General features: G+C 37.2%; 1 protein-coding gene across 2 annotated transcripts; it reads left to right on the top strand.

The window, feature by feature from the left end:
- The first annotated feature begins 4,741 nt into the window (after positions 1-4,741).
- Positions 4,742-27,178, top strand: LOC132167082 (proline-, glutamic acid/leucine-rich protein). 2 transcript variants are annotated; one of them, XM_059577977.2, is made up of 13 exons: positions 4,742-5,099; positions 6,277-6,393; positions 9,288-9,352; positions 10,425-10,530; positions 11,502-11,573; positions 12,464-12,523; positions 12,640-12,769; positions 12,844-13,037; positions 13,204-13,388; positions 14,542-14,669; positions 17,498-17,760; positions 24,387-24,630; positions 26,347-27,178. In XM_059577977.2, the coding sequence occupies exons 1-13, from the start codon at positions 4,830-4,832 to the stop codon at positions 27,141-27,143; spliced, it is 2,631 nt and encodes an 876-aa protein (XP_059433960.2). In that variant the 5' UTR covers positions 4,742-4,829; the 3' UTR covers positions 27,144-27,178. The 2 variants fall into 2 exon arrangements, with proteins under 2 accessions (XP_059433960.2, XP_059433959.2); XM_059577976.2 differs by having other exon boundaries at positions 13,201-13,388.
- The last annotated feature ends 537 nt before the right edge of the window (positions 27,179-27,715 follow it).

Genomic DNA, 27,715 nt, shown 5'->3' with positions numbered 1-27,715 from the left:
GTGCGCTTATGGAAAACATCATTATGAGCAATCTATATGGCACTTCAATTGTCACATTGGATAGGAGAACTAGTGGACTGATGAACACCCATGTCAGACAGAAGCCATCGTAACCAGAGAAGTTCAGATGTAGTGTCAGCAAGAGCACGATACTCAGTTTCAGTACTAAATCGAGCAACAACAGATTGTTTCTTACTGTGCCATGAAATTAAAGAAGTTTCAAGTAAGAAGTAATATCTAGTGGTGGAGTGACGATCAATGGGATCACCAGCCCAATCAACATCAGAGTAGGCCCAGAGCTCAATAGATGAATGAAAAGAGAAGTAAAGACCAAGAAACATAGTACCCTTGACATAGCGCAAAATGCGAAGAACAGCAGCATAATGAGTAGATCGAGGTGCACTCATAAATTGACTCACGAAATGAACAGCATAGGCAATATCAAGCCGTTTAATAGAAAGATAAATGAGACTGCCTACTAGCTGCCTATAGAGAGTAGCATCTGATAAAGGCTCACCAACCGTGGCTATAAGTTTGACATTGATCTCAAGGGGGCTGCTCACTATTTTACTATCTGTTAGACCCACTGGAGAAAGTAGGTCAGATCCATATTTGGCTTGAGATAGATAATAACCATCATTACTCGAAGTAACCACAAGACCAAGGAAGTAGCTGAGTGTCTCCAAGTTCTTCATTTCAAAATTTTGGCTAAGGAAGGATTGAAGAGCACGAATGCCTGAAATGTCATCACTAGTAATAATCATATCTTCTACATAAAGAAGAATAAGGATAATATCAATATCAGTAGTCCGAAGAAAGAGGACTGAGTCATATGAACTAGAAACAAAGCCTTGTTAAGCAACCACAGAACTGAATTTGGCAAACCAAACACGAGGAGCCTGCTTGAGACCATAAAGTGTCCGACGGAGTCTGCAAACTTTGTGTGGCAGATGGTAATAGCCAGGTGGAGGGTGCATATAGACTTCTTCTGTAAGATCACCATTGAGGAATGCATTTTTAACATCCATCTGAAATAACTGCCAATGACGAACAACAACAACTGCAAGTAAGGATCTGATAGAGGTTAGTCTAGCAACAGGAGCAAAAGTCTCCTTGTAGTCAATACCATTCTCTTGAGCAAAGCCTTTCGCAACAAGAGGAGCCTTATAGCGTTCCACAGATCCATCTGCACGAGTCTTAATTTTATAAGTCCACTTACATCCCACTGCAAACTTCCCAAGAGGCAAATCCACCAAGTTCCATGTATGGGTTTTAAAAAGTGCATCTAGTTCATCACATATAGCTTTCTACCAAAAAGGGTCAGCACTAGCCTCACGATAAGAGTGAGGTTTGTGAAGAGTAGCAAGAACAAAAAAACAATGATAATCATGGAGATGGGCAGGTGGTGTTCTTATCCTATTGGGGCGACAAGGTTCATGGGAAGGCTCGGAAGTGTGTGATGTAGCAGGAGGATCTGTAGTCGAATTAGGCAAATTAGGAGCAGCCGTAGAAGGTTTGTCCAATGAGCTTAAGTTATCTGCAGATGATCTAGGAAATAAGACAATGGAGGGGTCAATGAAGACAGGAGAATATATGGAGGAGGAATGCGGAAAAGACATTTGACTAGTGAACATTTTATGTTCCCAAAACTCTACATGACGAAAGATCTGTAGTCGTCGGGCAATGGGGTCATAGCAGCGATAACCTTTTTGAGTGACGCCATAACCAAGGAAACAACACAAGCGAGAGCGGGGTTCAAGTTTGGTACGCTCATGTGGAGGAAGAGTGACAACCCTTCGGTGGTCCTTCTTCTTCTTATATTCGAACTTCTTAGGCAATTTTCGAGCTAACTTTATTGCTTTCAAGGTTTCCTCTTCATTGATGAATTCCTCCACCTTATCTAACAGTTCTTGGAGGTTGTTGGGTTGTTTCTGTGCAAGTTTTCTCATCATCGACTCCTCGGGAGAGATACCTTGATAGATGGTGGAAAATATCACACCATTAGTGGGCTCTTCCACCTTTAATTTTTCCAGATTGAATCGGATCATAAACTCTTTCAAGCTTTCTCCCTCTCGCTGATGGAGTGTTAGGAGATACCGGGAAGGCTTCTTTCTTTCTCGGGACCCCAAGAGTTGAGTTAGGAAGATCCGTGCGAGATCTTTGAAGGTACTTATGGAGTTAGGCATCAAGCTCTGGAACCATTCTATGGCATTTCTTAAGAGAGTTATGGGAAAGGCTCGGCACGCTATTTCGTCAGGTGTAGCATGGAGCGCCAGGTGCATTCGGTAATTCTCTAAATGCTCAGTTGGGTCCCCAATTCCACTGTAGCTCGAGATCTGAGGTGCTTTAAACTTATTGGGGAGTGGATGGTCAGTCACCTGTTTGATGAATGGCATTTCTGTCCCTGCAAAAAGTTTACTAACCATGGCGGTCTTATGTTTTTCCTTCCATTCCATAGCCTTGCATTGCATTTTCAACTCCGCCAAGGCTTTGTTGACCTCACTTTGTTAAGTAACTACCAGCTGATTCTGGTGGCCGGTCGATGGTTGACCATTTTTAGGTTTTGTGGTTTTTTGGGAGTTTTTACCTCTACGAGCGTTTTCCCGAGTATTGCACTCTAGGTTGCTGTTTTCCCCTCCGGTTGTTGTTTTGTTGATCACTTCCATGATGGCGGTGACGACTTTCACCCTAATGACTGCGACCATCAGAGTGGTGGTTGTGGTTTCCTTGCTCCTCCAAATGTCCATTCCGATTGACTTCGGACTGGGATTGTGCGGGGAAGCGCAGCTCCTCATTTTGTTGAACGAGGAGCGCCATTTGAGCTTCTAGAGCCACAATGCGCTCCCTATCTCCTCCAGTTTGTGGTGCTGGTGGAGGTTGTTGAATGGCCTGAATCGTTGATTCCTTGCGGCGGGCTTGGCTTCTGGAGCTTGTGTTCACCATAATCACATATTTTATTTTGTAAGAACGAAAAAGATATCGTTTCCCACAGATGGCGCCAAACTGTTGGTACAGTTTTCAGTATGGTGGACCCAAGGGGTGAGATCAACTTTGGATGTCACTCCTTTAATCTGCAAGATAGAAATGGGGTTAAGAGAATACGCCGGGGGTGTTCTGGCGAATCCTCCTCCGATGCTAAAGTTAGCTCCTTTCTGAGTTCTGTATAATGTTTAGTGAGAATGAGTCATGTCCCTATGTCTTTGACTTTCATACCCTTTTATAGGTGTAGTGGTGGATGTGACGATGATGACCAGGCAGAGGATCTGGTATCCAGGCGTAATGGACGGAGAAGTTAATATTACTGTTCCCTGGCCGTTATGGTCATTGTGAAACTGTTGTTGTTGTTAGTCCGAATCCCGAGAATGACGCATAACTGTCACAGCAATTGACCCAAAGATATTTGTAATCAAGGTCGACCCAGAGAATGGTCCGTAATGGCGGTGGCTATCATGAATGTCGATCCAAGAGTGATTTGTAAGTGTTCCTATAATCAATGAGTATCCAAGAGTGTGGGTAACCATTGATGTGATTAATTCATGTGTTTGACCCCGAGATTGTTGGCTTGATGACCGCTGCAAACGTGGTGGGGGTAAGTTATCTCGAGCTGTCATAGAATAGCGATGGCGATGGGCTTAGACTTTCAGTATTAGGCTGTGCTTGTAATATCATTTTGGGCTTTTATCACCCACTATGGGGCCTTGGGCTTATTGAGTTTGGTGCGATTTTTTTGTGTAACGCACATATTTTTTTATAAAAAAGTAAAAAATTGCAAAGATGTTGCAAAAATATTGCAAAGATGTTTTTTTGTTTTTGTTTTTTTTTTTTATTTTTATTTTTATTTTTTATTTTTTATAAAAAAAATTACTGCTTGAATCTTTGCAATTACTTTATTTAATAAAAACATATAGACATTTGAAAATTTTGACAAGATTTAACAAAAATTTTTAACAAAAGTTGATAATTGAAAGAAATTAAAAGTTTAATACCGTTAATTGAGAGCTTTTGCACTTCGTAATACTTTCAAAAAATCATGTGAAAGTTTTGGGGGATTTTGTAAATTTATTTTTTTTATTTTTATTTTTTATTTTTTTCATTTAAACTCTAGTGGTAGTGATGTGGCACTTCCACATCAGTCTGTAAACCGAATACGTGTACTACAGTTTACTATAGGGGTGTAAATCCGGTCCCGGTTTCCCCATTATGGGCTAAAACCGGGAACTGGAACCGAGGTACCTGGTTTTTCATTTTTAAAAACCGAAACCGGAATTGGGTACTTGGTTAATCGGTTCTACAATAATCGGCTGGTTGTAGTTGATACCCAGTTATCCGAACCGGGTAACCAGTTTTTTATTTATTTATTTATTTATTGCATTTTGGGCTTATTTTGGTATTGGGCCTTTTTTTTGGGTTTAGGCCTAACTTTTGGGCTTAATTTAACTATTTTGTGCCCCATTTAAAGAAAACAATTAAAAAATATTAATAAATATACTAAATTCGAAAATATATATATACATATAAAATTAAAAATATATATTATTATTATTATATATATATACCCAGTTATCCGGTTACGGTATTTAAAAACTCCAAAACCGATAACCAAAATCGAGCACGTCGGTTACCCATTTTTTTCCAATCGGTTTCAAACCAATTTCCTTGTTCCGGTCCGGTTTCTCGGTATTTTTCACGCCCCTATTTTTTTACTGCACCCTATATACTTTTAGGCTTTTAGAAACAACGGCTACCAAATCTGGGGTTTAACAGAACGACCTTAAAACCCTACTCTCTCTCAATCTCAATCTCAGAGCTCAAGCTCCGATTCCATCCCAATGGCGGCATTCAATCACTTCAAGAATATGTACGACGTCGCTCTGAAGCCCCGCCTCCTTCGAACGCTGATCAAAGAGCATGTCCCCGACGATACGCACCCGTTTCCGGACCCCGCTGGGCTCTCCACCGTCGTTTCGGGGATCAAGACGCACGGCCTTCTCGCCGAGTGGTCCTTCGAAGAATCCACGGACCAAAAGAAAATCCAGAACTGGAAATCCGCGGTCGATTCCTGGGTCGAGCGCTTGCTCTTGCTCGTCTCTCACAATATGGTACTCATCAATAGACCTCCGTTTATATGTTTGTTTATTGGTTTTCTTTTATTTTAGGATTAGTTGAAATGGGTGTTTAGATTTTTTATTTTTATTTGCTACAGTGTCTTGTGGTGAAATTGAAGTTAAATTCATGGGTTCTGTTGGGTTTGTTCAGAAAAGTGTGGACAAGAGAGGGAAATATGTTAATTTAGTATCTGTTTGTGTGGTGTTGGAGGTAAAGGATTAATTGTATTAGTCTTGTAATTGTACATAACGTTTGTTTTCGGTTTGAAGTAATTTGGAGTCAATTAATTTTTTTTTTTTTTTTGATAAGTAATTTAAGAGTCAACTAATTGGTTAATGATTTTGAGTGATTTTGCATTTGAATACATTTTTGTGAATGGGGGCGTAAAAGAAATGGTAGCTCTGAGTGGTGACATTTCACTAAGTTTTGGAGCTGAAAGTGTCTGAAACTGTGCCCTTGGTGGTGGTTAGGGCTTCAATTTGCTTTGATGGGCTCCTTCTGTAGAGTACATTTGTACTTCAGCTGGCATGTGGAATGCATTGGAGGGATATGATTTCTGTGGGCATCCAACTGGATGGCAAATGATCTCCTCTTCATGTTATGGATAGGTGGGTGGGTGGATTTTACCCATTCCTCGACGATATATACTCAATTAACCTCTAAAACGTTTTTGCCATGTCACTGGTATTTCCTTGAAGTATAGAGTTGGAACTATTTATCTGATCAAAATGTAGAAAATCAATTATGTTTGATGAGGATAACCTTCTAGTATTGATCTCTTGTTTGGACTGTGAGAAATTATGAGAAGTTTCAAGGTGAAAGCAAGGAAAATAAATATGTGAATTCAATTAATTGTTTTTATCAAATTATTTGCTTTGCACCTGGTGGATATATGAGAATTCACCTAATTGGTGGATTCTCAACCTTTTAACAGTGCTTATATGGTTAGATTTTAGTGGTGAATGGAGGATTTGACATCGATGTCGTTGGAATGAGCAATGCAAAAAATGTGTTTTGGCTTGAGTATTATTTTCTTAAAATTCTACCTTTAGGAGTAGTTTGTACCATGTGAGTGGGAAAAGAAAGAAAAATTCTATGTTTTTTGTTTTACTAGAAGACTCTAAATATTCCTTAAATATTTATTTATTAGATTGTTTGATTCTGTCCTAGCCAGATAAATGCTGGGCGGGAATCTGCTTACTGGGGGTGACTTGTCAAGAGTGCAGCTCAGATCGTTTCTTGGCATCATACACTCTTTGGTTTCAGAAGCTTCTACCATATATTCAGGTACATAAAGCTTAGTAGTTGTCATGCATTATAATTCTCATCTTAAGGTTTTATGGCTCTCCAAGTTTATTGTACTTGTGAAATATTAAAAAGCCTACTTACTGCTATTTTAAAAATTTTCTGAGCTACTTGTGGATCAATGTCACTACCATTTTTTTTGGTGAATAATTTAATCTTTTAAAGAAGTGCAGAGGTGGACAACTCATGTACACATGAAGTATACACAAAAAACACCCAATTAAAAAACGAGAATAGTTGTAGGCTGGCATCTAAACTTAAAGAGATTTGAACATAGTGGCTTTTAGTTCTGCTCCTATCCTTACACAATCTTTGAAGTTTCGGACATTGCATTCTCTTCAAATACACCACATTAAGTATAAAGGAATCATCTTTCAAACTTCTATATTATAGTGTATACCAAAGTGATCTTTCCAACAAGCCAACTGTTCCACTTGTTGGGGGCATGACCCACTTTATCCCGAAAAGAAGACAGAAGATCAAATCCCTTAAGTCTCTAGTTACTTCACAATGGAGCAAAAGATTATCAATGGTTTCTCCGCTCTTTTTACACCTAGATCTTCAATCCACCACTATAATGAGTCTCTTTCTTAAGTTATCCATAGTTAGCATCTTCCCTAAAGTTGGCGTCCATACAAATGTACAATGTCACTACCCTTCTCCTCATCATTTACTAAAATGGTGAGTACGAGTCAATGGAATAAGCCCCATGGCCTCTTATTACCATGTAAAGGACATGAAGAGCACAAATGCCCTTTTTCATTTCTATTCGGATGGACTTTGTCTTTCATAAGCTCGTTATTCATATTGCATTTTTGTTTATTATGAAGCAATGTATGGGGTGGGACTTACATTAGCTTAAATGCGACAACTAGCTACGATATAATGTCTTACCCTGCCAGTAGGCTTCCGTAAGGCTGATGAACTATTTCAAAACCTAGAGACTGAAAATGTTCTTGTCTTGGACTTGAAATGCTCGAGAGTAAATTATATGCGATCTGCATTAAATTGTCATTATGAATATGACTTTTTCCTTCTTCCTTATGGGTTCTAAAGGAAACCATTGTTCTAGGTAAATTTTGGATATCATATCTAGATGAACCATGTTGTGCAAATTTATTTAACTCGCAAGTGTACGAATCGATTGTAGTTAATGGATTGCAAGTGCGAGGTCGATCCCACAAAGAATTGTATTCTTGAAAGAGCAATTTATATCTAAACTAATTAAATCCTAACCTAGTTCCAAAAGGGTTTTGATTTTGGTTTTGAAAATTAAAAGACTAAACATAAACTAAATAAACTAAGTAAATCAATAGATAAAGGCACTAAAGATGCGGAATCTACACTCACCAAATCATAACAACATATTTTATATTCATCAATATTAACCCGAAGTTGTCACAATTTAAATCTTATGTATGTTTTACTATGCTTCAAAGAATTAATCAAAACCATCTCATGTATCCATTCATTGACCAAATCACAAAAGGAATTCAAATTTAATTGAAACACCAGATGTATTCGTAGAACAAATCACAAGGGATATCCAATTTTTATGAGTTAAAAACCAAGCAATCAATTATGTGAAATTATCCTAAATCATCAAGTGTATCATTGAATCACAACAGGATATCCAAGAATCATGCCACATATTGAAAAGAAGTAAAACAATTGAAATAATAAACCAATAATATCGGAATAATAAAAACTTACAATAAAACAATGTTGTTCTTCATCGGTGAGGCTTCATCCCCAACCTTAGTTGAGAATTTAGCTCCACATGACTATGAAACTAAAACCTAAACCTAAACCTAAAGAAAAACTAAACTAAAAGAAAAGCTGTGGATTACATTCTGTCTCCAAAATTGTATCCCAAAACTAGTCTCTGGAATTCTCTATCTTTTCTTGAATGCAAAGAAGTCTATTTATAGGCTTAGGGAAGTCCTAGAAGCCCAAGTAAACCTAGATAATTCGGAGGTCTGTCTCCCAGTCAAAATAGAAGTCTGAAATCGGAATAGGATTTGTCCAAATTTGTGTCCTTTTATTGTGAGGTGATTTTGGCATAGTAACCGTCCGAATTAGGAAAATCCTATTTCACAACGAATTGTAGCATTTTGAGTTAGCTTTCCAATGCCACTTGAATCACTTCAATCCGATATTTGAGCCGGAAGTTATGGTCAAAATACTGAGACGTGTACAGAATCTAAATTTGAATCCAATCCGAAATCTTATCCAATCTGAAATTTAATCCAATATGATCTTTAATCCGATTTAACCATTTTCTTGGATTTGGTTAAACTTAACCACATCATCTAGGTCTTCTCAAAGTATGTTTTCTTCCAAACTTTGCATTTTTACCTTTAAAGCTGTAGTTTTTCTTCAACGACTTACAAAATACTAAAAACACAAAACTAACACAAAACATTAAATAACGACAAATCTAAAGGATTAACTAATGTAAATAAAAGGTCCAAATATGCAATATTTCATATTTGGCACTTATCAAACCACTAAATCAGTCTACTCTTCTTGAAAAAAAAAATCTGGGACAATTGTCTTAATGCAATCCTGTTTCTATTTTGAGTAAGAAGACGATTTGTATTACATATGATACATCTGATAAGGAAATGAACTTTCTGCCTACCTGTTGAGATGGATAATCTGATATCTGCAGCTTAAAATAAGATGAAGACAATGCTAATCTTAAATTACCATTTCTTTTATAGAGCAACAATATGCTGAGAAACGTGCAACTAAAGATTGTAACTTGTCTGTTAATATGCCTAAAATATTGTTTGCATTTCAAAGCTTAAAATGTAATTAGATTTTTAAAATTCCTCTATTGACATGGCTGTTGTATTTTTTTTTTTAAATAGTCACCGGCAGATTCTCATTTTGTGAAGGTGGCTTCATGTGCTTCGCTATCAGATATGTTCACAAGGTTAGATCTCCTTTGTTTTTGGCATAAAATGAAATTGCATATATATATATATAAATTGAATTGTAATTGTGTTATATGTATTTTGGAGTTGCGTGGAATTGATTGATTATGTATGAGTTCAGATCCTGATATCCATAATCCAGCACCTCTCTCTCTCTCTCTCTCACACACACACACACACACACACACATACACACCTTGTCATGTGAGTCGTTTTAAAGAGTTTTATATGATGGTGGACGATAAAACACACATTTTGCGAAATAGGGGAGTTATGTGTGTGCATACAAAAACTTATACACAAAAACCCACCCTCATTTATTAGCTATTAAACCTTATGCATCTAATGGAAAATATAGAGATTAACTGCAAATTTATTCAACACTAAAAAGCACTATAATCTATGTCTCTCTCACTTGATATTATGGAGTAGCTACCCTTCTTTGATGATAGACTTGGTAACTTGGGGAGCTCATGAAGAACTTGTTGCATCTTCTGGAATAGGCCTTAAATTGATTTAGTGGCTTACGTTTGGCCAGAAATGAAGCTTCATATTGCACCAGGATCGTTCCAAAAGGCGCTTTCAATTCATAGACCTGGTTATATTTATTTTTTGTGTTTGTGAGCATGTCCACACGAACAAGAATATTTCTTAAAGTATATATCACAGAATTGTTACCTTATAAGAAGCCAATTTCAGAGTAGTCATATTTCTTGTCAAGTGAATCGAGTTAATTGCTTTGATGGGAAAATTGGATTGTGCATGTAATTGAAAAACATTCCTCAATTTCGCTTGAATTTCAAATTAATGTTTATGGCCTATGGGGTTCCCCACAGTGGTTATCAGTGTTCTATTAAAACAGCTGGTAGCTTCTACCTATGATTTTCAAAGACTGCTGGCATGTTACTGATGAATGGCTTCTATGTTGTACTTTGCTTCATCTAGTTTATGAATCATTTGTTCCAAGTCACAACTTATAATTTGATATCAGTGTATAGTACTTGTAGCTTGTATTTATTTGTCATATTGTGAGTTTTATGACTTGTTGAGCTTTTCTCTTTCCTGGATTAGGTTGGGTGGATTTTCAAATCTAAAGAAGGATGGCACTTCCCATGCTGGGAAAATTGTTCAACCAGTTTTGAAGCTGTTAAATGATGAGAGTTCAGAGGCTATATGGGTAAGAAGCATAAATTTTAGAGAACATTTAGATATAATTATTTTGGGTTTGTGGGTGTTTTTAGGTTGGTTGGGTTGTGAGTGTTGCTGCTTTTTGGGTTTTGGGCTTGTGGGAGCCCGTGTATATGTCCTGTGTACTTGGGCCACCTTACGCTTTTTCAATAAAGTTTTTCATTAATTATAAAAAAAATAAAAATTGCTTCAGGCGTTAAGCTTTGCTTGAGGAAATCCATGAACATTTATAAGTTTTCCTTCTTTTAAATTAGTTAATGAAAAATTTTCGTATGACAATTGCATTAAGCACTGCGGATGTCATTGAACAATAGTTTTTAAGTTTTTCTGTTTTTGTTCCATCCTAGATTGTGAGCAAAAATAGAGATGATAGAATCATTGACTAGTTGGCTAAAGAGGCTATTGTAGTATTGAACCATTTTATAGCTTTTGTGTTTGCTCAGTATTGTAAATCCATATTCCCATATCTTGATGAGTTGTTTGGATGATACTTATATTTGTGATGAAGATTATTTGATGGATAACATTAATTTGATAGTAACTTGTGTTTGATTTTGTGCATGTGCATCTTGCTTCACATGAGAAAATTGCAACATAAACATACAATTCTAACGCATGCGCTCTCTCTCTCACTCTCTCTTCCTCTCTCTCTCTTTGTCACTCACGCACACACATGTATTCACTCACACACACACACACACACACACACTGAGGTAAATGTGTAATCCTAATAGCATAAACCTCTTTCTTGAAATCTGTTGGTGTTAGAGATGCATTTTCTACCTTACCACCCCTTATTTCTGTGCGTGGGAATAAATTATTTTCTGGCAATCTTATTGTATCAGATTGCATGAAGATATATTATAATTGTTTGTCGTTGATGGTCTTATCAAAACACATTATGTGGACTAGTTTTCTGTCTTCAAGTTTCATTTGTCATCTCCGTCATGGTGTGTGCAGGAAGGAGCAGTTCAATTGTTATGCACTATTATAACTTACTTTCCATCTTCCATGCATCGTCATTATGACAGTGTAAGTTTTTCATCTTTTGTTCCAAGACTTCTTTCTATCAGTATTAGTATTGTATATATTTCCTATAAATATTTTACTTTACATTTCAAGTCGAACTTAGGAAATGTAGGTTGGGTAGTGGAATATATATTTGAACTAGTGACATCACATTCTATAAGTGCTTGTGCAACTACATCATCTTTTAAATGAAAGAAATGCAAGTCTCATATCTGCATATGGTTATTGAGCTTCATTTACACTTCATTTTGCAATCAAATGTCAAATTTGCAAATTTAAGTATGTAAACAATAAACCCCAAAGAAAACCTTATTTTGACAACATTTGATTCTTGAGTTTCATTCAAATGATTATATAAGTTGTCATAAATTACTTTTCCAAGTGAATGCGATTTTTAACATATGATATATGATTACTTTTTTTTTTCTTTTCAAATTTTTTATACTCAAGTATATTTTCATAAAATATGATTTGATACACTGTATGAATATAATTAATCAAGAGAATGTAAAAAAAAAAGATTTGACACTATGCATCCAGTGATTTCACATAAGTCTCTCACTTCATTGAAAATATAGCGCTATGTGTCGGGTGCTCAGTAGTGTTTCAGCTCTTTATGGTGATTCTTCATCCACATTTACCAATGCCCTTTTGATCTGGGTTAGAATTGGTGCTATAGATTCTAAAACAATACATATTAGAAGCATGTAATACAAAATTTTAGATGATTTACTGACATTGTGAAGATAAACCTTGTAATCTGCTCTCATTGTGGCTTATGTGTGGAAAAAGCCTAAAATTTCTCCTTTCTGGGCTTCTATTTCATTTCAAAGCCATTAGTTTTGGCTTGTTGATGCATTCATGATATGATGGGTACCAAATACTTCTTGCAGGCTGAGGCTGCTATTGCTTCAAAACTTCTGTCCGGAAAATGCAGTGTTGATATGCAGAAGGTATAGTGGTTATTTTTCCTTGGTATGATCTGTCTCTTGTATTTGACTAAACAAGCAAACTATGAGATGTATGTGAATTTGTTCTGAGGTATTTCTTTTTGGTGTTCAACAAGCAGAGGCTTGCCCATTGCCTAGCATTACTGCCAAAATCAAGAGGAGATGAAGAAAGCTGGTCCTTAATGATGCAGAAGATCCTATTATTAATAAATGGTCACCTGAATGATGCCTTCCAAGGTTTAGAAGAAGGTACAGTTGAAGAAATCTTGGTTGTGCTGGTTCTGGTCTTAAGCCTTGTAAGTGACAAATTTCACGTGTTGCAGAAAGTAAACGGAATGAAGCTGTTAGATTATTGGTTTCGGCTGGAAAAGATCCCCCACCTCCCTTAGGAGGTCATACATTGTCAGGAGAAGCCTCAGACTATCCCACAAGGAGGTCTGAGCGATTGCTGATGTCCAATGTCTCTTCACTGATGCTGTGCTGTTCAATGATGCTTACAAGTTCATACCCTGTGCAGGTAGTATTGTATAATTAGTTCTTTTGAGATGCTTTAACGAAAAATAGGAATGCAGATCTATTCAGTGTACTTCTTAATAGCGTTTATGCGTTCTGACTTTATTTTCGAGAATCTAAAAAACCGAGAATGCGAAATTTTTAAGATATCTCAGATATTTGGCTAGCAGGTAAACGCCCCTGTTCGAGCGGTATTAGTCCTTATTGAGAGAGTGCTGATGGTGGATGGATCATTGCCACAAGCCTTAATGCCCTTCATGACTTCCATGCAGCAAGAGCTCATATGTTCAAAACTTCCAGTTTTGCACTCATGTAGTTTGGAACTGCTCAGTGCAATTATAAAGGGCGCACGCAGGTAAATTAGAGTATTTGCCTGTCTTTTATATAACTATATACATGTATATATATACGGACATATATGTGTCATTTATTAACTTGGGTGGGAAGATGGTGCCTTTGTGCCTTTTGTGGTGTGTATAGAAAGAAATTAATGATAGAAGTTTTGAGGACCGCGAAAGGACTTTGGAGGAGATGAAGTCTTGACTTTTCAACACTTTGTATCTTTAGACAGTTGCTTATGTTTCTCCTGTGGTGATTAGTTATCATGATTTTCTTGTTCATTTTGCCCCTACTAGTTAGGTGACTTCTCTTGTTTACTTTCTGTGTATATAGGGTCACCTTACACTTTTAATGATGGACATTGCTATAATATTGTAAATTTATAAATGCCTTTATCTTGAAGGCATAATTTCTCTTTGAGATTTATGCCTAACCTATTTTAAGGTCACAATTCTTCATCCGCTTTTTTTTTATTTTTTTATTTTTTTATTTTTATTTTTTTTTAAATTTAATTTAATTTAATTTTTTAATTTAATTTTTTATAAGTAATAAGATTAAAGAGAAAAAAAAGCGTGTGGCGCCCCTAATTACACATGGAGTATACAAAGAGGAGCCAAAGCTGACCCAAAGAAAAACCCTAGCAAACCCACCCAAACACCCTCAAAACAATCCTCAGAGAAATCAAAGCTACCCCTAGAAAAACCCAAAAAACCACCCAAAAACCCTCAAACAAACACACCAACGCGATGCCCTACACAAATGGCTATGACACAATAGTCTTTCCCTTCCTTCTCCTGGAGGACGCACTAGCAATGCCATAGTTAATGGAGCTTTCTAAATTTAACAGCTCCCTTTTGCTCTTAATCCTAGGCCGCGCGACCTTCATCCACTTCTTTGTCCGCTGAAAATTTTTTTGAGGCTGGAGGTCCTTGAAATAAATTCATACTTGCATATTGTCAGGCTTACCATGGCTTGATAGAGACTTCACAACACTCCTAATCCTTTTAAACCAGTGAATGTAGAGTTATGCTTCAAATCCTCATTCTGTCACATTAATACATTCTCCTGGTTGTTTGTGGGCTTTTTTTTTTTTTTTTTTTTTTTTTTTTTCCTCAACCTCTTCTTGATATATCTTCTAACTTTCTGCACATGATTATTTTCCTTTGCAGTCAGCTATTACCACATGCTGCTTCTATTGTGCGTCTGATTACATCATATTTCAAGAGATGTGGATTGCCAGAATTAAGAATAAAGGTCTACTCTATAACAAGAGTATTGCTGATATCCATGGGTGTTGGTATGTAGTAATTCCTTAAAGAATATATATATATATATATATATATATATATATATATATATATATATATATATTGTTTATGTTACTGCAAAGCTGCCAACAGCAGAGCATCACTGTTTTCTTTTTGCCAAAGGAGTGCCCATACCTGAAAGTTAATATTGTGTACCATATCAATAAATTTAGAAATATTGTCTGTAGGTGATAGTAAATCATTTACCTTCTACTTATCTAAGAAAAATAAAAATCATATAAATCCTTTAAGTTTCCTCTTTTTCAAAGAGCGTTGTCGTTGTCAAAGTGGTTAGATAGTTGTTGATCTTATATTTTATATCCTTGTTAGTGGATTGTTGGCAATAATTGGAGTGCTAGTGTATGGAAGATGATGCGCGCGTGCCTTTTGTGGTGTCTATGGAGGGAAATGAATGATAAAAATTTTAAGCACATGAGAGGACTTTGGACGAGATTAAGTTTTTCAACACATTGTATCTTTTGACAGTTGCCTTTGTTTCTCCTTTAGTGATTAGTTATCATAATTTTCTTCTTTTTGGTAGCTTCTTCTATATACTTCCTGTGTATTTAGGGGCGTAGGCTTTTAATGATATTTTGATTACTTATCAATTTTTTTTTTTTTTTTTAATCTTATATTTTATATCCTTAAGCATAGAATGGGTTTATACCCATGGGATGAAATATTTCAGTATTATATAGATACAGATGATTTGACATGAACTTTTAGTAATCTGTTTTATAATTTATATGCCCTTGCAAAAGAGCCCTAGGTAATTCTAAGATTAAATACACAATATTAAAATAGGCCACAAGTATGTACCATAGAGCCTCAAGTCTACAAAAGGAACTAACCTGCACAGCCTGTAAACAAAACAAAGCAATTCATTGGGGAAACTAGGATCAAAAGCAGACCTAACATTTGTGTGAGCTGATATCAACCACTTCATACAGACTTTGACTAGCTTACAAATAGCATACCTTCCTTTGTCCCCAAATTGTTAAGAGGACAGTGGAGTACTTCAAGCTTAATACCTTGCTTTCCCGAAGCAGCAAAACCTTCACACTGTTTAAACCAGAAAATTCTCACGGTAGCTAATCAATAGATCACAGATAATCAACTCTCCCATGCATGTAATTATTATGCTTATCCAGCACTACAAGATGTTTCATTGTAGATTTGAGGGGAGCTAAATAAGTTTCATGAGTAGGCTTTTCTTGACATTTAGCTATTGAATTCATCAAAAATCTTTCGAAGGGTGGAATTTGTGGCTCAAAGATGCAAGGTTTAATTTTTTTTTTTTTTTTTTTAAATTTTTTTTAATAAATAAGTAATTCATTGAAAAGCACAAAGAGGCGCAACCCTAGTAGAAAACTGAGAAATATTAATGCCCCCGCCCAATGGAAAAGGGTCTTGAAAAATATCTTTTTGAGCTCGTCCAGCATCTTGTCTTGATCTTCAAAGCATCGTGCATTCCACTCTCTCCAAACAATCTACATTAGACACAATGGGTCTATTCTCTACACCCCCTTTACTGAATGATTACCTTTCTGACTCGGCCAGCATGCTAACAAATCTGCCACCCTTCTATGCATGACCCATGTGACATCAAAGAGAATAAATAGCACACTTCATAAGGCTCGTGCCACTTCACAATGAAGGAGGAGATGATTGAAAGACTCACCGCTCCGCTTACACATACAACACCATTCCACCACTATAATTCCTCTCTTACGCAGATTATCCAAAGTCAAAATCTTACCAAGAGTTGCTGTCCACACAAAGAATTATTGGCTTTTGTTAATAACCTGGTCACTTTGTTGGCTGTGTTGGTTAGTACAAATTTGGAGGTGTAAGTGTATTTGAGTGCTAAGTGGCTTATTTATCTGTTTTTTCAGCGGTTGTCTGGTCCTGTTATTGAGGGGAGATTTTTGTTTTGGTCTTTACGTGCTGTTGGGTATGTTTGTTTGTATTGCTTTGGATAAATGTTAACTTGGTATGGGTTTTGTCTTCTAGGTCAGGTCTTTCTATATAATCGCTAAATCATTGTTTCTGTTTCTTATAGACAATCTCTTTCGCACAAAAACATTAAGAAAAATCAGTTAAATTTTTTTCTTACTTACCTTCGCATGGCCTGCAGCTCTCTCAGGCCCAACAACACCTTGGCCCTCCTCTAACTTAGCCATAAAACATTCCAATTCCTCTTTTAGAAGGATCATCATTGTCCATAGTGTGTGAAAATTCGGGTTTACTCCCATATCATCCCTCAAGGACGTTTGCTACAAACGGTGTCAGCGTGATTCAAGGGATTCCTTGAGAATGCCCTTATCGTACTCCTGCCTCTGACATTCGGACCCCTCATTACTTTGCCATCTAAGAATTCCATAATTGTCGTGGACAATGGTGGCACTTGACGGAACCGTCCCCAGCCCTACCTGCACCTCCGCATACGACCAACCTACCACCAGCAGCCCCAGCTGAGTCCTTCGCTACCATTGAAACAGAACTGCCCATATCGATCATCTGAACACCATTGTGAAATACTTTGCTAGACGTACACCTAGCACCGAAAGATGTCTTGAAGAAAGCTAGCATGTTTCACAGCTCAAGATCACAACCTTTCCATCCTTTCCCTTCTTGTTGCTCAGGGATGACAATAAAGCTACACTAACCACCACCACTGTATTCCACCAAAGCCAAATTGGGCTACCTCTTGTTTGTGCATGAAGCTCTCTCTGGCTATACTTTGTCTAAAATTATCATTCTTGTTGGAAGTTAGATCTTGTGGTTTAACTAACAGACAGTCATATATCATGATCAGGGATGGCTGTGTGTCTTGCTCAGGAAGTTATCAACAATACATTTGTTGATTTGAATACCATTGGTAATGAGAATGGTCGCACATCTTCTAGTGCTAACTCAAAGCCCTCTTCTGAAGTGCTGCCGCAGCCAAGACATAGGAAAAGGAAACATGTTGATACAACTGGATATCTTGAGGAGAAGCATGACCCTAAGAACCATGCAATATCTCCAATTTCCGTGAGGATAGCTGCACTTGAGGCATTAGAAGCACTTTTCACAGTGGTATGTGTATTTCATTTATGAAGAATGTTGTATCAGGGTGTCTGTCTACGCATTAGAATTAATTTATCCTCCTGCATAATTGTAGTCAATAGTTATAATTTTTTATTTCTCAGTTTTCAAAATTTTCCCTGGAGGGTTCTCTTTTATTATTTTCAGAAGCTGGTTGTATCTTGATCTTTTAGGACTTAGAGAACTGTTTACTTTTTTATGAAGTTCTCAATTACCAAATATGCATTCTCTCATTGACTTCCAGAATTATATTTATGCATATCCTGATGGATGGAAATAGACGTGGTAGGGAAGACTAGATTGTTTTGGCATTTTGTTCTCCGTAAGTTATACTCGACATTGTTTACAATATAAAATGAAGAGTTATATGATTCATACCCTTCTTCCTTTACGTATACTTATATTTGTGAACATGCATTTAGATACTAACACATGTCAATTCCTGAATATAGGGATGACTGACACTGTAAAAGGATGACTATGTTTTGTGTTAAATTTTGGAGGAAGAATACATTTTATCTAGTGCATGAGGTTGATCACTTAAAATACTGTCCCAGTAACTTCTTTGTTATTGACAAGAGAAAGAGAATAGACCAACAATAATTGGATCCTGTATATCTTGCTAAATACTACAATTATGATGGCGACTTGGTTCATATGATTTTTCTTTGTTGCTTTAGAGGGTGAAAATGCATTTTTGGATGGTGTCAAATAGAAGTCTTCTAATCAGATGGTTCATAGTCCTCCAAATACTTGAATTCTGTTTGGTCTTGCTTGTAAGTTTGCTATGTGTTATACCAGATTGAGTCATTGGGGTTTCATGTAGAACTTCCAACGGAAGCCATTCCCCCAATGTTGGTTCGGTGTTTTGTTTCATTTTTTCTGTATATGCTGGAAGGTTTTTAGTCACTGGACAAAATTGCAATTAGTACATGTGTCTTCACTTTGACATAATCCTTTTGGCAATTACATGCATGCTAATTGTAATTCTGCTAAATATTATATGGCTGCAAGAAGCTTGAGACTTGTGTGGGTTTGTTTGGAAAAACTTTTTAGAGAGTTCTTTTTACTTTTTAGTTGTGATATGACACAAAGATGAAAGTATTTTTCAGTGTTTTGTGTTTTGAGTTGTTTATTAATACTTTTGCTTTTTTGCTAAAAAGAAAAAAGCTACCCTTAAAAGCGTTGCCAAAGGAGCCCTATATTTCTTAGCTGTTTGCTTCTATAATATTACAAAAAGAAACTTAATTTCATGGAGATCAGCGGGCCTCCTAGGTTAAGTACAGGGCCATGATAATTCATAGGGCTGTCAAATGGGCTGAGCTGCGCAAGCTAAGTCACAGATCATCTCCATTAGTAACAATCAACAAGCTCCATGTGGTCCAGGGAGGAAGCTTTAGGCTCGCCTGAGTAAAGCATGTTAATGAGATTATTGGTCTATACTAAAGATCAGAACACAAAAAAATTTGATTGCTTTTACTTTAAAGTAACTCAACTACATGTTAACTAGCTGAATCACAACTGAATTTGTGAATGCATTGTAGAAATATATAACATAAGGGGTAAATTATAAATTACATTGCTATGGTTAAGTGGTAGTTACAAATTACCTCATTGTCTTTTGGAAATTCACTATTTCCCTGTGGTTTGGAGTAAGATGAAAGTCTGATGTATCAATCCTAATTGTTATATTCTCCTACATGACATGCCCACATTACTTGATCATGAAATTTAGCCACCAATTGGTCCTCATTAGGGCTTAAAGCTTCAAGGAAGAGGTAGCAAAATAACTGTGTCCTTGGATTTGAAAAAAAGAAATAGCTCTGTTCCTCCCCATTTTGAGGGCCAACTGAGGACTAACTTCAATGTCATGGGGCATGTGCACATCACATGGCAGAATTCTTCAATTGGGATGGAAAATATGATGAATCCATTTTACTTTAAATCATATGGAGGTTTATGACAGTTTGTAAAAGATAGAGAGGTAATTTATTGTTATACCTTACAACAGAGAGGAAATTTATAATTTGCTGTAACTTATACAAGATGCACCTTCTAGGTTTGTGTTTATTCTCGATGGAACCACTGACAATGTGCTACGTTGGTCCCACATGTACTGGAACAACTTGTACTATATTTCTTTTTAGTTACTAAGCTTACATGCTAACTGATGAACCTATAACAAAGACTAGTAAATTTAGGACTTAGACTGATGCCTGCACTCCTGAACCTGCTATGTTGGTTAGGCAATTTTGGTCATGAAGTTTTTTTATTGCTTCCAAGATAACAACTTCTTTCCATATTTTAGGTTGTCAAGTTGAAATGGGAGTGTTTAGTGTATATTTGGACCTTATGACACTTGATTGCTCCAACTATTCTCTTATAATTTTGTTTTCAGGTTCTCCTTTTTCACTATTGTTGTATGGAGCATTATTACTGAAAAGTTTTTTTTTTGACAAGTAATCGACAAATTTTATTAAAAGGGTGAGGCGCCCCTAAGTACACAAGGAGTATATAAAAAGAAACACCTAACTGAAAAAAGCCAAAAAAAAAAAAAAAAACAGCCCCATTACACCCCAAAACCCACCAAGGCAGGTTCCACCAGCTGATCCAACCGTTCACTTCAACCCTAAGAAACCTTCTAACCCTATCATAATTATAGCCAAGGTAAAACCCCACCCACTCGCCTATGTCCCCACCCTTGTTGAAGCCCCACCTCACAAATCTAATGTGCCTTGCCTTTTCCACAGCTTGCATTGCCTTTGGCATTGTAGTTTATGGAGCTCTCCAAATTGTTGAGCCCCTTGTAGCCTTTTATACCACGATTTGAGAGAGAAGTTAATTCCTCACGCTGAATTTCTTCTTCAATGGTTGTCGAAAGAGCCAAAGTTTGCTCCTCACGACCTCGCAAAAGATCCCCACAATAGGACATAAGTCCTTCACACAATGCAACGCCCAATTTGAGTAACCCGAATCTCCTAGCACAATAGGGGATTGATACACAAAGGCGGATACAGGACTTCTCCAACCTCACCAAAACTAGAGAAGGGTCCATTTGCAAGACACAGCAATTTCTATCCCCATCTCCACTTGTTGCTATTCCCCACCATAAGGGGAAGAAGCCCCTGCAGAAGACCTTGTAGTATTGTCACCAACGATACTAATAGGCCAACACCCCAACTCATTTGGCTCCATCGCCGAAATTAGCCCAAGGGAGACCTAAACAACCAGGACATCACTTGAAAGGTGCGGAAGGACTGCTGGCGTGCTTCCCGACTGGCTGATGACCAAAGCCTAATTGCTATGCGGAGTGCTGATCCAGCAAAATCTCTCCTGCAGAGGTGGGTGAGAGGAACCCATCCCCTACATCGTCGAAAACTGCGACAGCCACCCCGTATAGGGTTTCGGCGAGGCCACCGGCTTGCACCTAGGCTAGGTGGAGCTCCACCTTGTTGCCGAAAAACCCATACTCGTGACAAGAGGACCCGAATCACTCACAAAACCTAGAGCTGAATCCTTCTTCGAAGCCCCCTTGGCCTTGGACTTGAGATTATTAAAAAAAAAAAAAAAAATCATGGGCTTAGGTGATTTCTGGAGGCGACCCCGATCTACCAATGAGTTCAGGGAAGCCAAACCTACCGGCGAGAACACTGGCCTCGGCGATAGTTGCAACTGACCACCGGCGACATCTAACAGCTTCGACCTAGCTTAAGTAGACCCATCATTCCGGAAAACACCAGACGTGCAGGACACTATATTAATTAGATTTTATTTATTCTCAAATAGGAATTTATTTTAGGAAAATATTGTGCGAAAATATTCAATCAAGAGGCTTGTTTTAATTCATTCATAATTAAAGACTTATTTAACGAAATTATTGTATAAAGATTTTGTTGAAAGGCTTGTCTCTGGGATAGGTATTAGTTGGACATCTCCACCTGCTAGTCCCATAATCTGAGCCTACAACAAAAAAATTGTGGAACTAACACTAGTCTATTTTATTGTGCACAAGTTCATAGTGTATCCAAATACATATAATAATGTTTTATTATAACAGGCAATAAATTAATCATTGAAATTTCATAATTGTAATACTTTATGTTATCATTCTTTTAGTTTGATATCTTGAATCGACATGAGAGTCCAACAACATTGCATTGCCAGAATCCATGTTGTATATTTGAAAGAGGTTGACCTCCTTGCGTTTCTCATATTACAATCCTCTTCTGGCTAAGTCCCCTTTCTTCTCGGTCCACAAAGACAAAACAATTTGAACCTAAGTCTATTCTCAACCATTGCTCCCTGGATAAAATTTGATGTAAATCCTGCCAGAGAATGCTTGGCTTACTTAAGAAAGCTGCTCTCTAGGGAGATTGTTGTGTGGGATTAGGGAGACGAGGTTTTGGACGGGGAGTATGAAGATTCCCATTACCCTTTGGATTTTTTTCCCCCGACCCCCTCGATTGGGTGTTAGATTGTGATGAAGATGAGGAGCCAACCTTGGCGCGGTTGGATGCCGTTAAAGAGGACTTTATTCGGAAAGTAAAGGTTGTGCGGCCTAAGCAAGAGGGAGCTGTTGAATTTAGAAAGTTCTCTTAACTATGGCGATGCAAAAGTGTCTTTTCGGCGAGGGAAAGGCAATGCTCACATGCGGTAGCGGAGTGTTCTTGTGGGTTTTGGGTGTGAGGGCTTTAGGTCCTTGTGGGCTTGTCGGGTTTCTTTGTTTAGTAGTTCCTGTGTTTTGGCGTTGTTGGGTTTTCGCGGGTGCTTTTTCTTGTTTGTTTGTTGTTTTTTTTTTCTTGCTTTTTGTGTCCTTTTTTTATACTTCCTGTATGCTTGGGGGTGTTTACGCTTTTTTTAAAGCTTCTTTGATTACCTATCTTAAAAAAAAAAAAGGATTCAACTTCTCTATTTGTGCATTCCCCCCCTCCTTCCACAAGACACGTGACACATAAACCTAAAGGAAAAGAAGTTATTGAATTTCTAATGAGATACAATGGCCTCTCTGGTGGGTCTCGTTGGAAGTGACTTAATGATTATCTTGACCTCTGTTATTGTGTTATAATTGTTCATTATTAGCTATGATGATTTTTTTGTTCGTTTTTCTTTTTCTAGTTAGGTGATTGTTGTTATACTTCCTGTCTACTTAGGGGCGCCTTACGCTTTTAGTAAAAATAAGGGACTATTACTTATTAAAAAAAAAAAAAAATTTTAAAGATCAGAAAACTGGTTGTCGTCATCATCATTTTTTTTTTTTAATGATTATCATTATCTTCATAATCATGATTAAGTGTGTCTCATCGTTGAAATCATCATTCAAGTTCTTGTATGTCTTTTGATTTTCTATACAGTTTAGGATGAGCATTCAAGATGCTATCCACACTGCATGCTGAAAATATTACATTCTTCTTTGTTAGTTTCTTTTGTGTCATTTTTCTGGTAGTGAAACTCAGAATAAGGAGACATTGTGGGTTTGGTTATTAGGAAATTGAAATTTTGAAATCCAGGTGAACGTCCTAATTTAAAGATTTAAGTCAATGAGACATGATAAAATGCCTCCATGTTTACTATTTTTGAATGTGTAGTCGACTTCTAATAGGGATATACCCGTAAACCGAATGTTTCATGGCATGCATAGATATAGGGTGTCCCATGCATTTTGGCATAAAATTAAATATACTTCGGCCCTAAAATTTTTTTGCGCCAAGGGCAGGTATTATGCTAGCTAAAAATGGTCCTAAAACCTGACTTGACCAATCTGATTTTATTTCTCTAAAATTATGGAGACTTCTGCTGTTGATCTAGAAGACAGGTAAAGGGAAGTCATCAAGTTGTACTTTGTGGAGAGACTTTGTTCATAACAATTACGCACATTCCAAAATATAGATCGGGATACCTTTTTTATTTTTGGATGTAGCTATCTTTTTTAAGAATGAAATAGTATTTCCTGGGAAGTATAGTCTATTAATATTCTGTTTATGTCTCATCTAATGGCGTTGATGCTTTTTAGTCCTCATATTTTATTCCATCAAACTGAATGGAGCGCTCAGCACGCCATATTTTCCCTTTGTCAGTGTGGTCTTACATTGAACTTTTAACATATTACTAAGCAATAATGCCACGTTTAATGGCATTGAGTTGTTTGTTCTTGTGCTAAATTCCTTGTTCAACTGGTTTCGGTAGCCCCTATCCATGATACCCGATGGGCTGGTCACTCAGGCCATCAATGGATGACGTTGATGACCTTCCTTTTAGGCTTTGTTGATTTTTATTGAAACTTAGATTGTAATTCTTTTGGGGACTTCAATGGGTACTGCCTGCATATTTAGGTTTACTCTTTGTAATAAAACTATTATTAGTTATTAATTTGAACAGTAATTTCCATTAATTCATTGCTGGTCCACCTTTTAGTTGTTTTAGCTAGAATGTCTAGTGCACCTGACCTAAATTATTGTTCATATTTATTCTAACAGAAGAATTTTGTGCTTTTTCCAAGCTTGTTTGTGTTCTTAATCTAAATATAAAGAAATATTAACTCCTTATTTACGCAATTTGGATTTTGTGTTCTTGATTTGAATGGATACTATTGAGTGCTAAATGTTCTATATTTTTCACAGGGTGGTGCTTTGAGATCTGAACGTTGGCAGTCAAATGTTGATCTTCTTTTGATCATGACAGCAACAAATTCTCTAGAAGGGGGATGGGTCAGCGAGGAGAAAAGCATTTTCCAGTTCAATGAACCTACTGCTATTTGGGTAGATTTTCAGCTTGCAGCATTACGAGCACTTTTGGCATCCCTTCTTTCCTCAGTTTGTGTCCGCCCCCCATATTTAGCCCAGGGCCTTGAACTTTTCCGGAGAGGTAATTATCTTCACCAACAGGTATCGTGATAATGATATCTGTCAGACGACAATAATGCTCGCACATTTTGTTTACTGACAATTAAGAGAAATATGTTGAGATAACAATTAGCTCAACCATTAAAATACATGTATTTGTAGAGAAGATACCGAATTGAAGGGTTGGGGAATGACATTTAGAAATTAGTGCATAGGAGAGAAAAAAAAAAGAAAAAAAAAAAGAAGCCTAAATGTCCTCTTTATGATAGCAAAGTTAGGTTGTATGTGGTTACTTGGTCTTGTGGAATGGCACAATTACAGGATGAGCACTCTAGCAAGAGCCCAAATCCCAGGCACAATATCTGTTATTATGCCTACACTTCCATCAAGATGCGAACACCCTTCACAACAAATGCTCATTTCTAAAGACAGCACCCCCTTTCCTTGGAAGAGCATTTGGTGTACTAAAGCCCCTCCGAGGGTGGCTTTTTTTTCGCTTGGTCGGCTGCTTTTGGCAAGATTCTCATGCTGGACAATCTTAGAAAGAGGAATATGGTGGTGATCAATAGGTGTGGGATGTGCAAAGTGGATGAGGAGTCGATTGATCATCTGTTACTCCACTGCGAGTATGCCCAATTTTTATGGAACGCTTTTTTTAGTCGTTTCGGTTTGGCTTGGGCTATGCCTTGTGGGGTGGTTAATCTGTTTCAGTGCTGGTGGACGGGTGGTCGTCCTCGAAGTGCCGTCGTTTGAAAAATGGCCCCTCTTTGGATCTTGCGGTGCTTATGGTCTGAACAAAATGGGAGATTTTTCGAGAATTCCGAAAGGAGCTTGGAAGATCTCTTGCACTCTTTTCTTACTACTCTTTTCACTTGGATGACAGCTTGGCTTACCCCCTTAGTGATTAATTTCGCTGATTTTCTTATTCTCTTCTCTTGTCCCCATTAGGCGTTCTCTTGTATACTCCTTGTATACTTGGGTTGCGCCCTTAGCACGTTTTCTATACCACATTACTTATAAAAAAAAAAAAGAAAAAAAAAGTGATCAAGTTTATTGGCCTTTATATCTTTCACTCATCTAGTTCAAATGCTTATCCTATAGCATTTTACAGGAATCATCCCATGGTGAGTCTGCTTAAAACTTATAACTATCATGGTCAAATTAAGATTTAGCATGTTTTGTACTCGGAATAAATCTCATAATAGAGTAGCTATTCTAGTTGGTGTAGTGGGTCAATTGTTTGTTGACGTTTTAGTTACAAAGAATAGCTATTCCCCTGTAAGAGCTATTCCTCACTTTTAAGGAATAACCATTCCGTCTCAAAAGGGTTGGTATAGCTATAAATAAAAAGAAATACAAAACGTTCAGAGACGTGCTACAATGACCTCCAGTTACCCCTCTCAATCTCTCTTTTCTGTTACCTCTGGTAATCTGTCTCTCGGCATGGCAGCCATGGAGAAAAAGTGACATAGAACCAGCTGGTGGTGCTCTTTTTTCTTTTTTTCTTTTCTTTGTTGTCTCCCTCTTTATAATCGTATCCCAGACACAATGGCTAGATCAATTCCTACCCATCATCTCCCCCGTCCTTTCCTCTTAGTGGCTGAGCACAAGCATTATTTGATGCGACACTATTAAGAGTAAAACATCTTTAGCTTGACAATACTATAGGTGTGCTACAATATGTCGTCAATTATTTGATTTTTCTCCATTGCTATAATCACATGAAAATGCCCTGCAGGCAAGCAAGAAACTGGAACAAAACTTGCTGAATTCTGTGCCCATGCACTTTTAGCCTTGGAGGTCCTTATACATCCCAGAGCCCTTCCACTTACGGATTTCCCCTCTGCTAGTGGTAACTCCTCTGAAGGAGTTGACCATAAATTTTCTGAAAACGTGTATTCCGGTACTCTGAAGCTCGATGGACGATTTACAAGTGACGTCCATGGGATAAGAAACAATATTCATGATTCCGACGATGATGACCTGTATCACAGCTGGCTGGAGAATGGCAAAGAAACTGAGGCTCCAGACAGCATCCCACATAACAATGCGAGGTATAATGAAGAGCCTTCTGAAACTTTAGAAGTTAGGAGTGGAGAAAACCTTCATGTGGATGGTTCATCTAGTGCAAGAATTCCAGAGAAAGTGGGGCAGGAGCCAGCAGCAGCTCGTGTAGATATGAGGAGGGGAGGCAACAGTGATGAGATAATGGTTGAGGCAGATCAATTCCAAACAAACATAGCACAAGTTCAGGAACCTGTGCCTTCCAAAGGTGCCATTGTTCCTGCAGAGGAGGTTGTGTCTGGGAGGTTTGTTTTAGGCATTGATGCATCTGATCATGCAGATAATGTACTTGCACCTGGGCAGGATGTCTTGGTGGCTAAAACCACTGAATTTGATACCACCGGTATGATTGCTCCGGCTACAACGTCAAATTCTGCGAAAATTACCGGCGATGCATTTGATTTGGATGGTGAGGATCCATTTCCTGAAATTTTTGATGATGAACCTGATTCTGATGATGAGGAAGATTAGGGTTTTGGTGATATTTATCCTAGGAGTAAAAGAAAGTTTTGAGTAAAAAGGTGTACTTACATTCTGTACAAGTTAAAGGAATCCAGATTGTAAGTCTAATTTATTTTTCTTTTTATTTACATATATAATCCAGACTGTAAGAATGCATAATTTTTGAATCATAACCAAGTACCCAGAAAAGTTCTATATAATTTATTTAACTGCGAATTGAAAATTTTACGTCTTTCTTAGTATCTATTTGGTTATTTTTTGTTTTTGGTTAAAGTCAAAAAGTTCTTTTTGACTTCAAAAGCTCTATTTTTCAACACAATTATAAATAAGCTCAAAATAATCTTAAAAACAGAGATTTATTTTTTATTTATTTATTTATTTATTTATTTTTTATCAATGAGATATTCAAGTCTCTTGGGACATATACTAGGTTTATTTTTATATGTGAAATTATAGGAATAAAAAATGTAGTAATGTGCACTCATGGCTAGATAGTTTGATGATAACATAATTTATTGCACGCTAGGTGACAATGAAGTGATCAACGGCCATGAGTCCTACAACTTTAGTTGAGCTAGCAT

Source organism: Corylus avellana, chromosome 2 (assembly GCF_965113065.1).
Source record: "Corylus avellana chromosome 2, dhCorAvel1.hap1.2, whole genome shotgun sequence".
Taxonomy (NCBI): domain Eukaryota; kingdom Viridiplantae; phylum Streptophyta; class Magnoliopsida; order Fagales; family Betulaceae; genus Corylus; species Corylus avellana.
Note: the sequence above shows the minus strand (reverse complement) of the source record. Positions and strands in the feature narration are given on the sequence as shown.

Bases quoted from the DNA above. Each gene is read 5' to 3' on its own strand.
- LOC132167082 (XM_059577976.2), top strand. From the start codon at position 4,830: ATGGCGGCATTCAATCACTTCAAGAATATGTACGACGTCGCTCTGAAG. The intron at 5,100-6,276 runs GTACTCATCAAT...ATTCTGTCCTAG, and splicing joins TGCTCGTCTCTCACAATATG to CCAGATAAATGCTGGGCGGG. The intron at 6,394-9,287 runs GTACATAAAGCT...TTTTTTAAATAG, and splicing joins AGCTTCTACCATATATTCAG to TCACCGGCAGATTCTCATTT.